This window comes from Podarcis gaigeae, assembly GCF_964106915.1.
Source record: "Podarcis gaigeae genome assembly, chromosome: 12".
Classification (NCBI taxonomy): Eukaryota; Metazoa; Chordata; class Lepidosauria; order Squamata; family Lacertidae; genus Podarcis; species Podarcis gaigeae.
Window position 1 is genome coordinate 39,651,936 of NC_139688.1, and position 17,356 is coordinate 39,669,291.

General features: G+C 40.8%; 1 protein-coding gene across 14 annotated transcripts in view; it reads right to left on the reverse strand.

The window, feature by feature from the left end:
• Nucleotides 1-17,121, reverse strand: part of SATB1 (SATB homeobox 1) — a 121,688-nt gene extending 104,567 nt beyond the window's left edge. For 4 of the 14 annotated variants that reach the window (XM_083705716.1, XM_083705704.1, XM_083705700.1 and 1 more), the window contains exon 1: nucleotides 15,833-17,116. Coding sequence is in view for 3 of the 14 variants with exons in the window: in XM_083705723.1 (XP_083561849.1) it covers nucleotides 15,833-15,836 (4 nt within the window). In the remaining 11 variants the exon portion in view is untranslated. Of the gene's footprint in view, nucleotides 1-15,131; nucleotides 15,149-15,832 lie in introns of those variants that run through there. The other 10 variants (XM_083705695.1, XM_083705707.1, XM_083705687.1 and 7 more) reach the window with 7 other exon arrangements.
• Nucleotides 17,122-17,356: the final 235 nt, after the last annotated feature.

Sequence of the window (17,356 nt, forward strand, 5' to 3'; positions counted from 1 at the left end):
TATCTGCTGAATCAGATACCTATCTAGTCCAGCATTCTTTTCTCACACAAGTCTACAAGATGCCCATGGGAAGCCTACAAACAAGACATGAGCAGAATATCTCTCTCTTGCTTGTGGACCCACACAATTGTATTAAGAGGTATAGAGCTTTTAAACCACGACCAACCTGCCACCTTTTGCTCTATGATGACTTTCCTACTGCAAAGGATTTTTGCAAAGCATAACAAAGCAATACAAACTAGGATAAACAAATATTTAGCAATTGCTAAAAATATGCAAGTTTCCCCAATCTAACCAACTGTTGACAAAGTGAAGTTCTCAAACATTTTCATTGGGTTGACCACTATTAAAGAAACCAGATCGTCACCCAATCAGACTGATATTCGGTACATCTCCAGATAACATAGCTCTTTTTCAAATGGCTCCCCACCCCACATCCTGCATTTAAGTGCTACACTGGGAATTACTAAATATAGTTCGGATGAAAATTAATGGGCAAGGGTGAAAGTTAGCATTGTATAATAAGTAGGTCTGCTAGATGAAAAACAACTGGCCCATAGAGCAACTTAATCCCTTAGATACCTGTGGTTTAAAGGTATTGTTTTTAAGTACCATGCATCTTAGAGAATTCAGTATTTCATAATGAAGGGTAATAACACGTTTAAATGTTGTCTATTCCAGGCACTAAATAATCAGTAGGCTAAGGATTTGAGTTAATAGCTGGAAGAGGAGTAGATCTTTAAAAAAATATGCGTTTTGGAACATGGTATTTGAAAGTGGATAGGGTAGTCTGTTTGATGCATTTACACATAAAATGTATGTTGGAAATATTATTTTATGTACTTTGAACATTTATGTCCTGCACTGTGATCCAAAAAGACCCTCAGGGGGGATTACAGCATTAAAAGTACAATGATACACACACTTACTTGGGCATAAGTCCCAATGAACTCAGTTGGGCTTCCTGCTGGGAAGACATGTACACTGCACATATCTAAAACAATATCAGTTAAAGTGATATGAAACAAGAAAATCTAATGTATGGGGGCAGGGAACAGTCCATTAAAAGGACATCCACTATTTGTTCTGAAATAGAAGAAGTTTGAACTATCTTCCAGAAGACAAAGATAAAGTCCACTGGGTGGTCTTGATTGGAGATGGAATTCCAAAAGCTGGAGTTACTACTGAGAATATCTTTCTCTTTGTCCTTACCAACCTGGCTTCAGAGAAGGGGCTCAGAAAAAGGACATGTCCTGAAGAACTCAGTGGAGAAGTTTTTCCTTTGGGTAACTTGGAACTAAGCTATTTAGGCCTATGCCAGCACTTTAAATTGCATTCAAAATCAAATTGGGAAGCAATTCAGACTGATAAAGTTATAACCATTTTTAATCTAAAAGTCCCTGGAACTTCCAAGCCACCACCTATTCAGTGGTGCCCCCAAAAGGCAGACAGGAAACTGAATGTAAATGCAGGTGATCCAAAAGTAGATACTGTAACAGTTATCACAATTGCCTTGTTCAAGAGGACAGGAACATCTCTTTTGCAGAGACCGCTCTCTTCGACTGGTTAAAAGAATTAAAAGAGCACATCTGCAAGGCTCCTGCTGACATCCTCAAGTGAAATCACCTAAGACTATTCCAAGAATCACGGACTTCTCCTTGGTTCATGTCGTAACATATGCAAAATGCTTTATCTGCAAGCAGGTCACAGTAGACCACAGACAGTTCATTTTCATTCAAAATCAAGTCCTCAATTATTGCTGAATCTTCTCCACCCCCAAAATGATTTGGAATTGTAAAGCAGAAGACACAGGTTTACCTGCCAATAAAATACACCCTCCATTTATTTACCTGGCTCGTGATTTTTTTTCAAGGCTGTATCTTCCTTACACAATGAATTTGGAAAAGGTGCACCTTCATGTCCCCCTCCATGAAATTTCTTCCAGCCATAGAACTACCACAAAATAAACTGGGAAGGTGGCTTTCTTGCCTTAACCCCCCCCCCTACTTTCTTCCTCTGATCTGAAACAAAAAATTATCTAAAAGTGCATAGAGCAATGCAGCATTTTCCTTTACCCTTTTTTCTGCATCTCTTACCCAGAGACCACCTACCCTCTCCAGCTCTCACCAGGAAAACAGAAATGAACAGCCTCTATATACAATCACTCCCCTGAAAGTTATGCAAGGCAACAAATGATCACAATTGCTCTTTGCTATAACAACCGACAGGAACATAAACCAGAATGAGCCACATCAATTCCCATCCAACGACTGCTACTGCAGGTGCTCACCTTCTTCAGCTAACCATCCCTCACAAGTTAACTTCTAGACAACCCTGTGTTCCTTCCACACATTTTCCTGCATGCGTGGATACACAGAAATGCATACTCAGCATCTACCCACTAGAGTAGCCAAAGCAGAAACTGGAACTGTAGAAAGGGACAATACTTTGTTCCAGCTGATGTTTTGGGCCAGAAATAAAGAAATAGCAAGAATGTGTCAATAAACTTAAGAGTCTGGTAGGCCAGGTCCAGAGTCCATCTAGTCTAATATTCTTTTCCAGTTAGGCTTTGCACTGAGCTATCTGTTTTGCGGATAGTTGGAGCCAGTTTACATTCCATCAACACACACACACACACACACACACACACACACACACACACACACGTGTGTGTGTGTGTGTGTGTGTGTGTGAGAGAGAGAGAGAGAGAGAGAGAGAGAGAGAAGAATGGCCACAGCGTGCACCACTCTGTTATACTGAATTTCATTTGCCATATTTTTGCCCAATCAGCCACTTGGGATAGGACTTTTGAAGCCCTTGAAAGTTTGTATGAATTTTCTCCATCCTGAATTAATGGTCTCACCCACAACTAAACCATGGCTACCTTACTGCTCATCTGATGATTCAGGTCTTTGAGTGGGAGGGCTTGCTTTCTTCCTCCGTCATAAAAACCTTGTCCATTTGTTCTTACTCTCTGGTTCCTGTTCTTTAACCAGTTCTGGAACAAAAGAGGACCTGTCATCTTATCCCTATCTGGAATAACTTTATTCAGGAAGCTTGGAGGAGGGACTTTGTCAAAAACATTTTGGAATCCTCAAAAACAATGTCAACTGGGTTATTCCAATATGACAATACTCTCAAAGAATTTCAGAAGTCTGGTGTGACAGGACTTTCCTTGCATTCTTTTTAATCAAGGGTAGTTTTATACCTATGTTTCATAATTTGGGTTTTGATAATGCTTTCTACCAATTTACCTAGTAGAGAAATTAGGCTGATGAGTCTGTAATTTCCTATTTCCCCTATATATTTATTTTTTCAAAAGCAATGACGCATCAGCTACTTTTTAATTCTCCAGGATATATGCTTTGAGTGATAATTTGTATATTTTTGTTCAAAAAGCAACAATATCAGATTTGAACTCTTTCAGCATTCTTGGGTATCTTCTGGACATGGTGACTTTATCTTGTAATTTCTTAGTTAGCATCAGAACCTCATCCCTTTTCTCTTCTACTTGTCTTAATTCTTCAGATACCTCTCCTCAATGGGTATTTATCTAATAGTGTCACATGAAAACTCATGCAAATAATTTAGCTTCTCTGCAGTCTTTGATAACATTAGTAAACCTTTCGCAGTTTGTCATCTGGTGGTCCAGAACTGGCTTTCTGATTCTGATTTATATATATGTTTGTTTATTTATTGTCATGTTTTTTTTAAATGTGCGCTTCTAGTGCTTTTTCTTTTTTCTTGCCTTATTGTCCATTTATTTTTATTTTACCAGAGTGACTACTCCTTTAGAGTGACTACTCCTTTTTATTGTCCTTATTGGGCTCTCCCTTTTAAAAGAAACATATTTGTGTTTATAGCTTCCTTAAACTCTGTTAACAACACTGTCATCCTTTTGAACTCTCTTGTCCAAAAGGGCTGGATTTAGACCTTTAGAGGCCCTAAACATAGAGAAGATTATGGTGCTCCCCCCATAATTCAAAAATAAAAACTATAATGTAAGATTGGACAATTAAAAATAAAATAAAAGGTGGTTCGTTGCCAACGCATGACAGGATCCGATTTCCTCGTATTATTTCAATCTACGTTAGTAGGACGCTTCCTGGTTTGGGTAGAGATAAGTACAGTAATAAAAAGAGAACAGAAAAATGTCGGAGAAGTGTGCCATAGGAGTGTAAGGATCTGATTTTTCTCACTATGACTAATCTGATGCGCCCTTTTATTTTAATCAAGTGTCAATCTCTCTCTCTCTCTCTCTCTCTCTCTCTCTCTCTCTCTCTCTCTCTCTCACACACACACACACACACACACACACACACACACAGAGTTTTGGTCCCATCCTTTGCTGGTGCCCTGAACTTGTACATAGTCTGCCTATTGGGTAATCCAGAAATGTTTGCACCTCTCATTCTGTGGCATGCATTCTAGGTCAGCTTTGATTATAGTGGTTTTAAACAATTGCCAGTAAATAAGATTTTCCACCATGATGATTCATTTCAACTCCCCCTCCCCTTTTTATAAAGTTTACAATTTTGAAATTAATCCTGGCCAAATTGAACTTTCGTCTCAAAACATATGTTTAATATGTATGCATATAGCTCAGCTGAACAGCTCGACAGTGCTTCTGTCTTGTGCCAGGTCCTCAGCACCATTCAGGATAAAGCCTAAGACTTCCCTTCTCTCTAGTCTGCTAAGTGACTACAGCTGGAATCCCAACCACATTTTTAGTCCCCCTGAACACAGTGACTTCTGAGCAAATATGCATAGGATTGCCCTGTAATTGTTTTGACTACAGCTGCCATCCTAACCATACTTGCTGTGGTTGTAAGTCCCATTGAACACAGTGACTTCTGAGTAAACATGCATAGGATTACACTATAATTGTTTAAAGTCACAATTGCAAAACCTAAATGTACATTTAGCCAGTGAATGTGAGGGTTAGCCACACATTTTTCCCTTCGGCTGCTTTCCTGATTTCTGAGTTTCATTAGGGGCTTTGGTCGTATGCCCGCAGTACTAAATTACCTTTGGTATCTAGCATTTCCACCCACAGTGATTCTGTGGAGCAGTTTGTGCATCTTACATTTTCTGATTATTTGGGGGGAATCTGTGCCCTCTGACATACAGAGCAACATGATCCCCAATACATTTCTTTCTAAAGATTCTATATCCTCGGAGAACCACATCCTAATGATTTTCACTGCTCCAACAAGGTTTCTGATATATCCACTATATCTATATTCTCTTTTTAGTACCAAGCACTCAAATCCTCCCATCTCTGCTTCAAGGCTTCTGACATTAGCATATAAACGTTTATATATTGCATCTCTTTTCAAATGCTCTTTTATGTGCAATTTTCCTGCAAGTCTTTGATCCCTTTAAACAGCTTCGTTTATTTCTATTTGTTCATTACCAAGTTGGACCCTATTTGAAAACCTGAAGCATTTAAATAATCACCCCTAAGGGATGAGTTGTCCAGAACCAGATATTCTATAGCTCCTGCCAGCTTTCCCCTAAAGTGCAGTCTTGGTAGAGGCAGGGGAGTGACAACACTGTCCTTTACACATCAAAATAACAAGACCAAATTCGCTGTGGCACCAGTGTGAAGCTCACAGTTTGAAAAAGACTCTGGGATGTTGACTGGAATCATATTCCCAATAAGCTTGCACTAAAACAAGTTCCGGCACAACAGCAGGAATTCATAGGACTGAGCTGAAGATCGGTCTATGCCTATAATAGTTGAAATTCAATTTTATATTTTTATTGTTTCAAAAATTTATAAACTGATTGTAAATTAGAATTAAAATTCTCTAATGGGTGTACAATATCATTCTCAGGAACCTAAGACAAAAAGCAACCAGGAGTTGTAATCCTTCTCTTAGCCACATATAACCTCTAAAAGAGCTCTTAAATTTGTTGTTGTGCTCAACCGTAAGAAAATAAGAGCAGCATCACAGTAGTAGGTTAATAATCAAAGAAATGAGGTTTTGAATACTTTAAACGTTTTTCCTTCACCAAGATACTTTTAGCTTGCTGTTAACAATGATAAGGGTATTTTTTGGGAAGGAATTTTATTTAGATGAAGAATGATTTGGATAGGAGTTAATTTGGATGGGTAATTAGAGATAGGATCCTACCAAAGTTAGATCGTTTTTAAGCTTGTCAGGTTTTAGCAGTTCTCTTAGGACTGTCCGATTCATAACTTTATGGAGGAGCCATGTTTGCTGCATGCACACAAATATTTGCTGTGGTAAACATGAGAAGTATGAAAAAGCAGCACAGCTGGCAGCACTCAAGGGACCTGTGGTGAATGCACATGCTCTGGGAGAGTGTGATTGGTTGCAACTCCATGATGCATGTCCACTGCATGTTATGTTTGAAGACATGCAGCTTCTGCCACAGTTTCAGGTGTACATGCAGCAAACAACTGCAGGTGTGAATCCACACACTTTCTACGCTAAGGCTTCAACCTAAGTAAGACTGCGAGTAAAAATCTAGTCACAGTAGTACATATCCTGTTAAAAATAATATGCATTAGTTGATATTTTCTTTTAAAAATGCAAGACTAAAGGCAATACTCTATAGCTGCTATCCTAAGCACACTTACTAAGGAGTATGACCTATTGAGCTCAATGGGACTTAGTAAACATGCACGGGATTTCAGTCTATGCTTATTTGCTCAAAAACATTTGCTCAAAACCGTTTGCCCTTCACAGTTCCTTTTAATACAAAATCCCCCCCCCCCCGTGCAATTACACTTAAAAGTAGATAGCATTTTCCCAAGTGCATATTTAAACCTTTCGCTATTCTGAGGTTCCTATTTTGGAGATTTCTCTCTCTGCCATTCTTCATCATGGTTCGGTTTTAAAATGCAAATAATTTAAGAAAAGTATCTTCTATAATTAAAGACTTGAGTTGTACCCTCATACAACCAATATATATTTCTATTTTAAAAGGAGGAAGGGAAATCCAACACAACCTAACCACATTTTGTACTGAAGTTTCCAAAGTACCAAACATTATTTAATAGACACAAACAGCAACACAATACCTTCTGTGAAATTGCATATCAGAAACATGATATTATAGGTTTGTGCACACTCACATGAGCTTAAGGCACTTCATAGGTGTTGTCATGGTGGTGGGAGGGGGATATATAGGGGGTGAATACATTATAGTTGCTTGATTTCCAACTACAGATGATTTATAGTGGTTAGTGCCATTGTAAGAAACCAACAACTGGTTTATCATCTTTTATTTTTTCACATTTGTGTGTTCATGTTTTCTTGGACAATATATATATATATATATATATTCATAATAAGCTGTTGTTGAAAGCAAAACCCTTAGGTGCAACTTTCTATTTCTCTGGTTCCTTGAAGTTCAATAATAGCTTTCACCTAACCCAAAATTAATTCAATATCTACACCACTTAACTTGGTGAAGATATAAAATTGCGCAAGTTTCTAAATGAACCATGCAGTTCTCTAGCTGAAATTTTCTGGAATCCCTGAGTATGTGAGTTTAGCCTTTATACAGAAATGCTTCTCTCAAATGTGATGCCCTACATGACTAACTAAAGTAATCTACAGCAAGTCTCTGTTGTTAACTCTGCCCATTGGCTCATGAAATATAGGTAGCCAAATTTTCTGTTAAATCAAATTCTTAGACAATATTCCAGTTTATCATTTTGGAATGTAGTTCTATTCATCTATGTATCACTTCATAATCTATATTAATAACCTGAATATGCAAAACTGCATAAGCACATATGTTTGCAGCAAAATATACACACATAAGCATAGGTCGGCTTTCTTCAACTGTAATGCCGTAGGGACTTCTGAACTGGGTTAATACATTTGAACCATGATGTGCCATATATCTGCAACTGAGAAGTCTAATAGCATGCTTTCACAAGAGCTCCTTAAATATAAAGAGAATCAGCGAGAAGTGAATTTTCGCAAGGGAAAAAAATGCACAAAGATTTAAGAAAGACTGTAAACTACGTTAGATGTTTATCTATACATAAGAGACAGGTGTCGCACAAACAGAAAAAAAACCCATGAAGCCAAACGAGAAATTTTTAACTCCCAACGTCCATCTGTTAAATTTGAATTCATGCATAACTGATTATCCATGACTGATAAGTTATTTTCTACACCCCCCCTTCAAGTATCTTAACACAGGTGTTTAAATATTACAAGCTAAATCACCACCAAAAGAAGAAAGTATCTCAGAAACTCTTAAAAGCAACACAAGGATTAACAATAAAATGACATGCCGTTTAATAGAGGTGACCTAACTTTTTTTTTTTTAAAAAAATGTCAACACACATGGATATTAAATATTAATAAGCCATTCTGTTATTGTAATAATAAGGTTAAGTAAGCTTCTCCATACTAAAAAGAAAGGGAGGAAAAACATTAGGAATATTTGAAAGAGACACAGAGATGAGAAGCAGAGGCATAAGGAAAATATGTCAACAATAAACAAGAGGAAATGAAAAAGAAGGAAAAGATGAAGGTGGAAACTAATCTCTGTGTGTCATTATGACTGCCAGAGTACTGCCAAAGAAGCAGCATCCTTTTATTTCAATTTTAATCATTTCTGAATTTTAATACCCTGCTCCTTTTGTAATTCTCCTGGCATTCCCCATATGCATCCACCCCAGCCAAAACACCAGTTTAAATTAAATGGCACACAAACCACATCACTGATGTAGTTCTCCCAATCACGTGACCAGAAGCAGAAAAGGCAAGTCTGTTTAAAGTCCCTATGGACTACTAGCCAATTAACTGACTTAGCGTTTCTCACTTTCTTTAATTTTAAAAAGAAGGCCAGTGGTTAACATACGTAGCTGTTCACAAAAAATAAAAATAAAAAAAGCAAGCCCGTACTAATACAATAATCAGTGACCATCAGGGCCTGGAAAAATGAGTTTGCTCTCACTGGCACTAAGGAGCATCACATGATTATTTAATTACAGCTCTAATTTTTGTCTCATGGATGGCAACATATCAACAATTAATAGGGCAAATAGAGGAGACTGCATTTTAAAGCGACAGAACCTATATGTGAAAGACACAGCCTGAAAAATACAACAGGCAAATTTGGGGAATCTTTTTCTACATAGTCTGATGTCTTTATTTGACAATGACGTAAGACACATGCACACTAAACCCATTTTGCTGGTATGGTGTTGTGGCTTTTTGTTTTGTTTTTACTTAAAGGTCACTAGAAAAGAAGATTTGGGACTATTAAGGCACATTTTGAAACATAGTGGTCATATTAAACATCATGCAAGAGCTCATTTCCATCACCGAATGGGTAGCTCAACTACAGCAGGTTAATGAGATTACAGGTTCAGTGGAAATGAAACCATATGGTTACAAGATGATCACACTTTGAATCATGCCCAGAGAGCTCCAGAAAGGCACTATCCAAATAACTTTATTGTACTAGCCATGCACTCACCCTGTCAGCCATGATGGTATGAAGGTCTAGTTGACAACAGCTTATCAAATGGCTTTCACTGATTAAGCTGCAGCATCAGTTGAAACTTCACACTTGTATTTGCTTTTGCTGTCTCTCACGCGAATTGTGGGTATTAGATTTGTACGATTATATAGGCATAGCTGCCTTTTGTGGACCTGGACACTTCCAAAATCGTCATCAAGCAGGTACGTTATCCACTCATCAGCCTAGCATATTAGTCCTTCTCACATTGATTCATGTTTTGTCTAGGCCTGCAATACCCGTGTGATGTCACAGGTCACATGACACAGCACTGATACCTTATCAGTCTGAATTTTTCTCTGCCAGACTGGTTTGTAGGGTCAGAGCTATAAAACTGATAAGGACAGGGAATTAGGCCAGTGTATCCTGAGAAATGACACACTGATTTTTTAAAACGTGAAAGCTGGATTTTGATTGCTTGGGGGAGGGGGATTTATGCTTTTACAGCTAAACAAAGACACCAACTATTTTCTACCACCATACAACCAGTTTTAAGATTGTATTTTTCAGTTTTTCCAAATTAAAATTAAAAATTGTTCTGTTAATGAGCTGAAATTTGTTGTAACAAGCAGATATCTTCATAAATTATAATAAATACACAGCCTTTGCATACTTTAACCACTGAAAAAGGTTCTCAGTTGCAAGGAAATTCTTTACACCTTGGTTTTTTTCCTTACATAATTATAGCCACAATGTTTTGCCATTATACGGCAGTGTGCCATTCACCCCAGAAATATCTGAACATTTTCCAGATAAAGTGTATGCAGGTATGCCTCAAGCCCACCTGTGAAACCAAGTCTAGCAATATTTTGTCCCTAGTGCTACCGTGGACCCCAGGAATACATTAAGGAAAAGGTTCCAGTGGAGGAATCAAGGGATGCACAAAAACCTGTTTTACAAGTTGCATGTAGCCTATCTGAAAATAAATTGTATATGTGAGCATCCAAGATCACTGCTTCAGGAGCTTAGTATCCAGTCCTTTAACAGAACTACAAAAATATCGATAAAGGTGTGAAATCTATAGAGTGTGGTGAAATAAAGAGTTATAATAAAATAAAAGAACATCAGTCAGAGTTATATGGGCCAAGGCTTCAAATGCCAGGGGAAGATATGAGCTTCGAATGTAAAGTTCTTAAGGACATGTTATTCCCTAAATTATTATTATTAATTTAAAAGGAGCATTTGGAGTAGCACGACTCCATCTTATTGGCTGTGCACTGTGTTCTATAGGAACGGAATCTGGTGGGAATCAGTCTACATACGTTTGCTAATCCATAGTTTACTAGTGCAGATTGGAGACAGCTTTAAGAAAACCTATGTTTTGCATAAAGTGATAAAAATAGACCTTGGCAATGTGAATGCTACCGTATCTTACGATGAACTTATATTCAGAGTCAACTCATTTACAACACAATCTGACACATGCCTGCTCAGAAAGAATTTCCTGTTAAGGTCAGCAGAATTCACTTTTAAGGATTGCAGTTGAACTCTACCTTAGAAAAGTGTGGTTTCATTAAGTCATACACAGAGTTGACACGTTTAAAATCATAACTAACTTAAGTCTATTGGTCTACTGTGTCTTAGTCAGATATAACACTTAAGTCAACAACAGCAAAACGGAAATTAACAGTAAGGTGTACGTATGCCACAGTCGAACATGCTACATCATGTGTGTTACACCTAACTTCTTCAGGTTTTATATCTGATCTCAGGTTTTCTAGAATTTAACCTGACATGTGCCCATAGAATTACTCCTGATTCAACTTTGTGCAGTACTCTAAAAATATTGTTTTGGCATAGCTGAGTTTGGTAACAGTAGTCTCAACTTATGTGCCATTTAAAAGCCTAGCTATGGTTAGTATTCATGGAAAAATTAACTTCTACCCACTGATGTGAAAGTAGATGTTGGTAGGCAGCCACCATGCAGAAGTCAGTAAATACTTTAGCAGATATTCTGCAGTCTATTTAGGAAGGAACTGTGGAGAGTTTGCAAGTTAATAGCATTTCTTAGAAAACCCTGAAAAAGTGACAACTGTTTCTTGTATATTCTCTGTATAGGAGTCCGTGAATTAGGCTGCAAATGTAGCCATATTTCCTCAGTGGCAAGTCCTACTGAATTCAATGGGCCTTACTCTTAGATAAATTGAGTTAATACCACATCATAATTCACTAAAAGCTGTAACGGCTAAAAGGTCTTTACACCTGAAGCATGATATTGAACTTTATTTCACCAATTCTGAACACATTAAGTTCTTAAATAAAGTTAAAGCGTGCACTTTTAACTTCTTTAGCAATCAAATTTGTAAGTATCTTTTGTAAACGAGAGTGACTTTGTTGTGAGTGAAGCTCTTTAAAATGCACTAGACTGCGTAGTGACAGATTTGCAGAACATTTTCCCTCACATACACATATGTGCTTTCAGTTATTAATAATATGCTTCTGCCCTTATAGTCAACAGCTCAAATGGATGCTCTGTGCAGCTTGCTATGCATATTACTTTTCAGAAACAGCATTTTATCCTGTGTTTACCGTATAAAACTAGATACTGCTTCTTTAAAATCGGCACCAGCATGCCTCAGAAAGCAGCATGGAGGTTTCCTTTAAGTTGCCCCTGGCCCAAATGATAAAACTTTCCCCCCCATATGCTAACAAGGAAGAATGGATAATACTGCCATGGATAATACTGCCAGGTTGATATTAAAATGGAATCGGGAGTCATTATTTAGTGGCGACAGGGATATAAATACATGCACTCACTTATAAACTGGTATTTACCCCTGGAAAGTAATATTTTTCCTTTCCTGTTCTGTCAGCTTAACGCAATGCAAATAAAAAGTAGGTATATTGCGACTAAGTCAAAAGTGTTGATTCCAGAAAGAGAGCAGATTATTGAAGTCTCATACCCATTACAGCAAAAGGAACTTTTGGCAGAAGATACACCCTTGTGTTCTAGACAGGTAGCATTAATGAACATTAATGTACTTGACTTCAGAAATGCCAATAAAACTATCCATTCTGTTCCATAGCTGAGCTCAAAAGGGGAAATCTCCCAGCTGCCCAGGTAGCTAAAGACTTGAGGCTTGTGTCTTAAACACAGAAGTATTCCGTCAACCCTGAAAAGGATTGATGCTTTAAAATGTGATGATGTCAGTTAGAAATGTGAAATATTTCAGCAGACATTTAGAAATATGGAAGAATCAAGACGTTGTAATGGAGCTTGTAAAACACGCACTGTATCTACTAACAAGGAGGAGGAAATTTATTTTATGTTTAACTCTAATGTTTAATTAACATATCAGCAAATATGTATTTATAAAATTAGTAGCAGCTGGAGCTCAGTGTCCCTAAAAACAGATATATTTGCAACATAAGACTAGTCATTCTTAGAATGTAGCCTTCTGTAATAGTTACTAATACTGATAAGTTACAAGTTCTTTACTACGGTATATATTAGTCACACTGAGAAACCAACCCAAGTTCTTCCTTGCACATAATGTTAAATAAAAGAAATATGCCATGATCTTGTGCTCTTCTATTTATTTCTTATTTTAGAAATCTGGCAAAACTGTGCCTTTTCTAGAAATTGGAACAGTTAATATAGTTAGCTTTTCTGAATGCACTTTGAAGCATTCCAAAAATGAAACTATACATATTTAATGATTTCTCTGTACAAGTTATACAAGTGCTGTAGATTCCACCTGTCATTAGGGATTTTGCATTACAGGCATACCTGCAACACTGTGCAGGTAGTGCTTCGCTTAGCAATATTTGTAATGATAAGATTTCTGATACAGAACAGGTGCTTCTCGGCTGACCTCATGGGCCTATAACACAAGTCATCACCTGGCATGCCAAAAACCTTTTCTCTGTGTCAGATTCCAATTCAGCATTTGAAATAATGTGGCATGTTTTCTCCATCAGATTAATGTACCCGCACTGCATACAGGGATGACTCTACCACAATGTAAGTAAGGATCCTGAACTTACTTTTCTCGTTAGGAGATACAAGATCTCTAAGGAATTACTATGCAATTTAAAAGATCAATAGTTAAGCATATGAAAACGGAAAGTTCCTTTTTAGGCCCCATGAACTGAGCACATTTGATTTACATGCTTTGGCTTGAATATACTTATTTTAACACAAAGAATTATTTTTAACTTCTGTGAAAAACAAAAGGAATGTGATGGCTTTGGATGGATTTGCCACCTTTTTTATTAGTATATTTGGAACATACTTTGGAATAATTTTTGTTCATTAGTTATCTGAGGCAAGGGGAAGAAACAACTGCAAATAATGACTTTACATAATGTGACACACTTTATATATCTAAGTATGCAAACACAGAACGCTTTCTTGTGTATCTGCATTTTTCACATTCTGCGTTATGTGCTGTTGTTTCTAATTGACAACTGATGTATTTGAAACACAACTAAGTGTCAGAACAGATTAGAAAAGCAAGTTTTATAACATGCCTAAGCTTATTAAGCGATATTCATGCATCTGCGGAACATGAATTGCTCCCCACATTTTCTATTCAAAACAATGGCCCAAATTAAGATCCTCATATCTAGCGATTGTTTCAAACACTCTGGAAGACACAGCGGGAGGGAAAATATCCAGTCAATTCCTTTTGCCAACTAAAGTTGCAATTTTGCACATATTGTAACCTTTCTTAACAATGTGAGAAAAACAGAGTAAATATATTAAATTTGTTTCACAACAGATGCTTAGGTTGTTAATATTTAAGATGTCTATTCATGCTATTCCTGTCTGCACATTTGTCAAAAATGTAAGCTTGAATGCTAATGTTTGCCAGCAGAGTGGAGCAGACAAGTATATGAATGTACTAGACCAAACTAATGCTCAGGAGAAATAAAGGTTGGCTTCTGAATCATCTCCTTCGGTCGGTGAATGCATCATATGCTTTCACCTTGGTATTCTTTACTCTGAAGTTAAGGATGCTCTGCCCAACAAATTCACTTTAGAACTACTAACCTGAATGAAATTTAGGCTGAAACTGCCTTCAATAAGAAGCCACGGGATCTCTCCGCCACAGAAACTTCAGCTCAGGCACAAGTTTTAAGCTGTCACTGCCAAAGCTTTTCAGAGGCAGATCTCAAGAGATAGGGAGCTCAAGCGAGCAAACCGATTTCTGGCTCGGACTTTAAAGAACACCTAATTACTATGATACAACTTAATAATATATGCCTCGAGTGACTATGGTTCCGTGTGACCAACTAATGTTTTGCGAGCGAGGGGGGGTGGGAATGGGGTGGGAGGAAAGGACCCGGACGGGGCGACTTTTGGTGCAAGGTGAGGCGCTCCAGCTGGCCCCCTTCCGAGATTTCCCAGCGCAAGCTTCCCTTATAATAGGTTAATACCAAAAATGAAATTACATTTCCTCTTTAATGCCGTTTCAGGGACCACCCAGTTCTTTAAAAGAAAAGGGAGCAGGATTCTGCCAGGGGAAAGAGGAGGACCTCACGTGGAGAGAGAGAAAGTACACCTGTGTGGGGAGCCGCCTCCGCCTCCAAAGGTCACCGGCAGGCCAGTGGACCCACCACCCCCGCCGCCCCTCACGAGAACTTCTGCCCTTCCCGCCAAGACGAACCTCCAGCTGACCTCTTCCCGGTCCGGCATCTTCCTGCTCTCCTTCCGCTCCTAGCAGCAGCTCGGGACGAAGCCCTTTTAAAACTCCCTCACTTCCACGCGGCGGCGGCGGAGCAGAGTGCGCCGCCGCCGCCGCCGCCCTTTCGCGCGCGCACACCCCTCTCCTGCGCCGCTGACTTTCCTCACCACCTCCACCTCCTGCTGCTCCCTCGAGCATCCCCCCTGGCAGGCATCCCCATGCCGCAGAAATGTAAACTTCTGCTGAACTGAGGCAAAACTCCGGGTCGAGGGTTCAAGAAGTTGAGGCAAACTTCCAGCGACCCTCGCCAGCAACTTCTTGACTCGGGAAAGGCAGGCGCGCGCGCGCCCGCCCGCCCCTATGTGTGTGTGTGTGAGCGTGTGAATAAAGCAGGTGTCCGTGCGCGCGTGGTGGAAGCCACTCGCTCCCCCCTCGTTGAAACCAGACGAGTGTAAAAAGGAATGATTAGACGGAGAGCGTCTCCCCTACCAGGAACTCGGCTGCGGTTAAATGAAAAGCAAGGAACCCACTCAGAACAACAAAATCCTGCTTTTCCAAATCCATTCCCACCCGGCTGTCCACACCGAATTCCAAGTCCCCCCTTAGAATGAAAACTTGGGGCTTTCAGTAAGCGAGCGAGCGAGCGCGGCCGAGGCGAAAAGGAAGGAAGACGGAAAACTCACTCATGAGAGCGCAGCGAGAGGGCGGGCGAGGCTGGGCGACACCTTCAGCTTCCCAGGCGCCGGCGAAGTTAATTGCACTGAACTTCAAGTTGTCTTTTCACCCATCGGGAGTGGGCGTTTAAAGGAAGGAGCGCGAGCGGAGAGGAGGAGGAGGAGAAGGACGACGACGACGACGACGTCGTGGTGTTGGTGGTGGAGGAGGGGGCGCGCGCAGACACACACAGACACCGCATATATAGACACATGCAGACACACAACCACACACGCACGCACGCACACAACCACTCGCCCTCCCCCTCCCCCCTTCACTCTTGAACTGCTCGGCGAGGAGGAAGACGACGACGGGAAGGCGGCGCCCGCCTGCTTAGAGCACTCTCCCGCCAGGCAGCAGGGCGAGCGAAGTGTCCAAAAAAACCGCGGGGCTCTTGCTTTACGCGCAGTTCTCAGCCCAGTCCGCAGCGACGCGTCTCTCTCTTCTTCCCTCCCGCTCTCCTCTCTCCTCTCTCTTGTGGTGGTTGTTGTGGTTGTTTCCCTCTCCTCCCCGCTTCTCCTCCTCCTGCTCTGGCGAAGAAGCTTCGGAGGCACGAGAGGCTCGGCCGGAGCCGTCTGCGCTCGCTGGCTCTCCCCCTTGCGGAGGCTGGCCCACGTCGGTGCAGGAGCCGAGGTGAAGCTGCCGCCGCCGCCGCCGCCGCCGCTTGCTGCTGTTCTTGCCGCCGCCGCTCTCGGGTTTGGCGCGAGGGGAGAAGCTGCCCGCGGGTTCCACGGAGCAAAAGGCGAAGAGGGTCGAAGCCTGGCCGCCGACTGCTTTATTTACTTCTCCCTTCTGTCTCTTTCTCTCTCTTCCTTGCCTACTTCCGCCTGCCGTTCCCCCTTCTCCTCGCTTTCCCTCAGGGCTATTTCTTTCTCTCCCTCGTTTTTCCCCGAGGGTGGGCGAGAATGCTTCTGCTTTTGGAAAGGAAGAGTGGCTGGCTGGCTGGCTGGCTTGGCTGGCTGTGTGCGCGCCTGCCTCTCTCTGCCTCCCTCGCCGCCCCGGGGAAGGAGGAAGTCAGGTGAGACACACACACACACACATCCCCTCCCAGTCCCTGTGCGACGGGTAGGAGCTAATCACTGTTGTTGGGATTGTGCAGTTGTTGTTGTTTTGTTGTTGTTTTAAATGCTATTATCTTCCCTTCCACCACCACCTCTTCCCTCTCCCTTTCTCCCCCCCCTTTCCTAAATCCTTCTTCCCGCACACACCCCACCACCGGAGAGCAGCGCCCCACGCAGGAACAGCAGGCGCACGAAGGGCTGCTCTGTCCCCCTTTATCTTCTTCTCCTTTCCCTCTTCCCCCCCACTTTCCGTAGATCACACCCTCCCTTCTCTCTCCCTCTCCCCCCCCCCCCCCCGTATTCCGCTCGTTTATTTCAATATTTATACACCACATGCTTGGCTGTCAAGCTGGTGCTCACTTCAAACCCCGGGAAAGGAAGATGCGTGGCTGGTGCGGATGGGGGGGGGGAGGCGACAGGGAGGATGAGCGA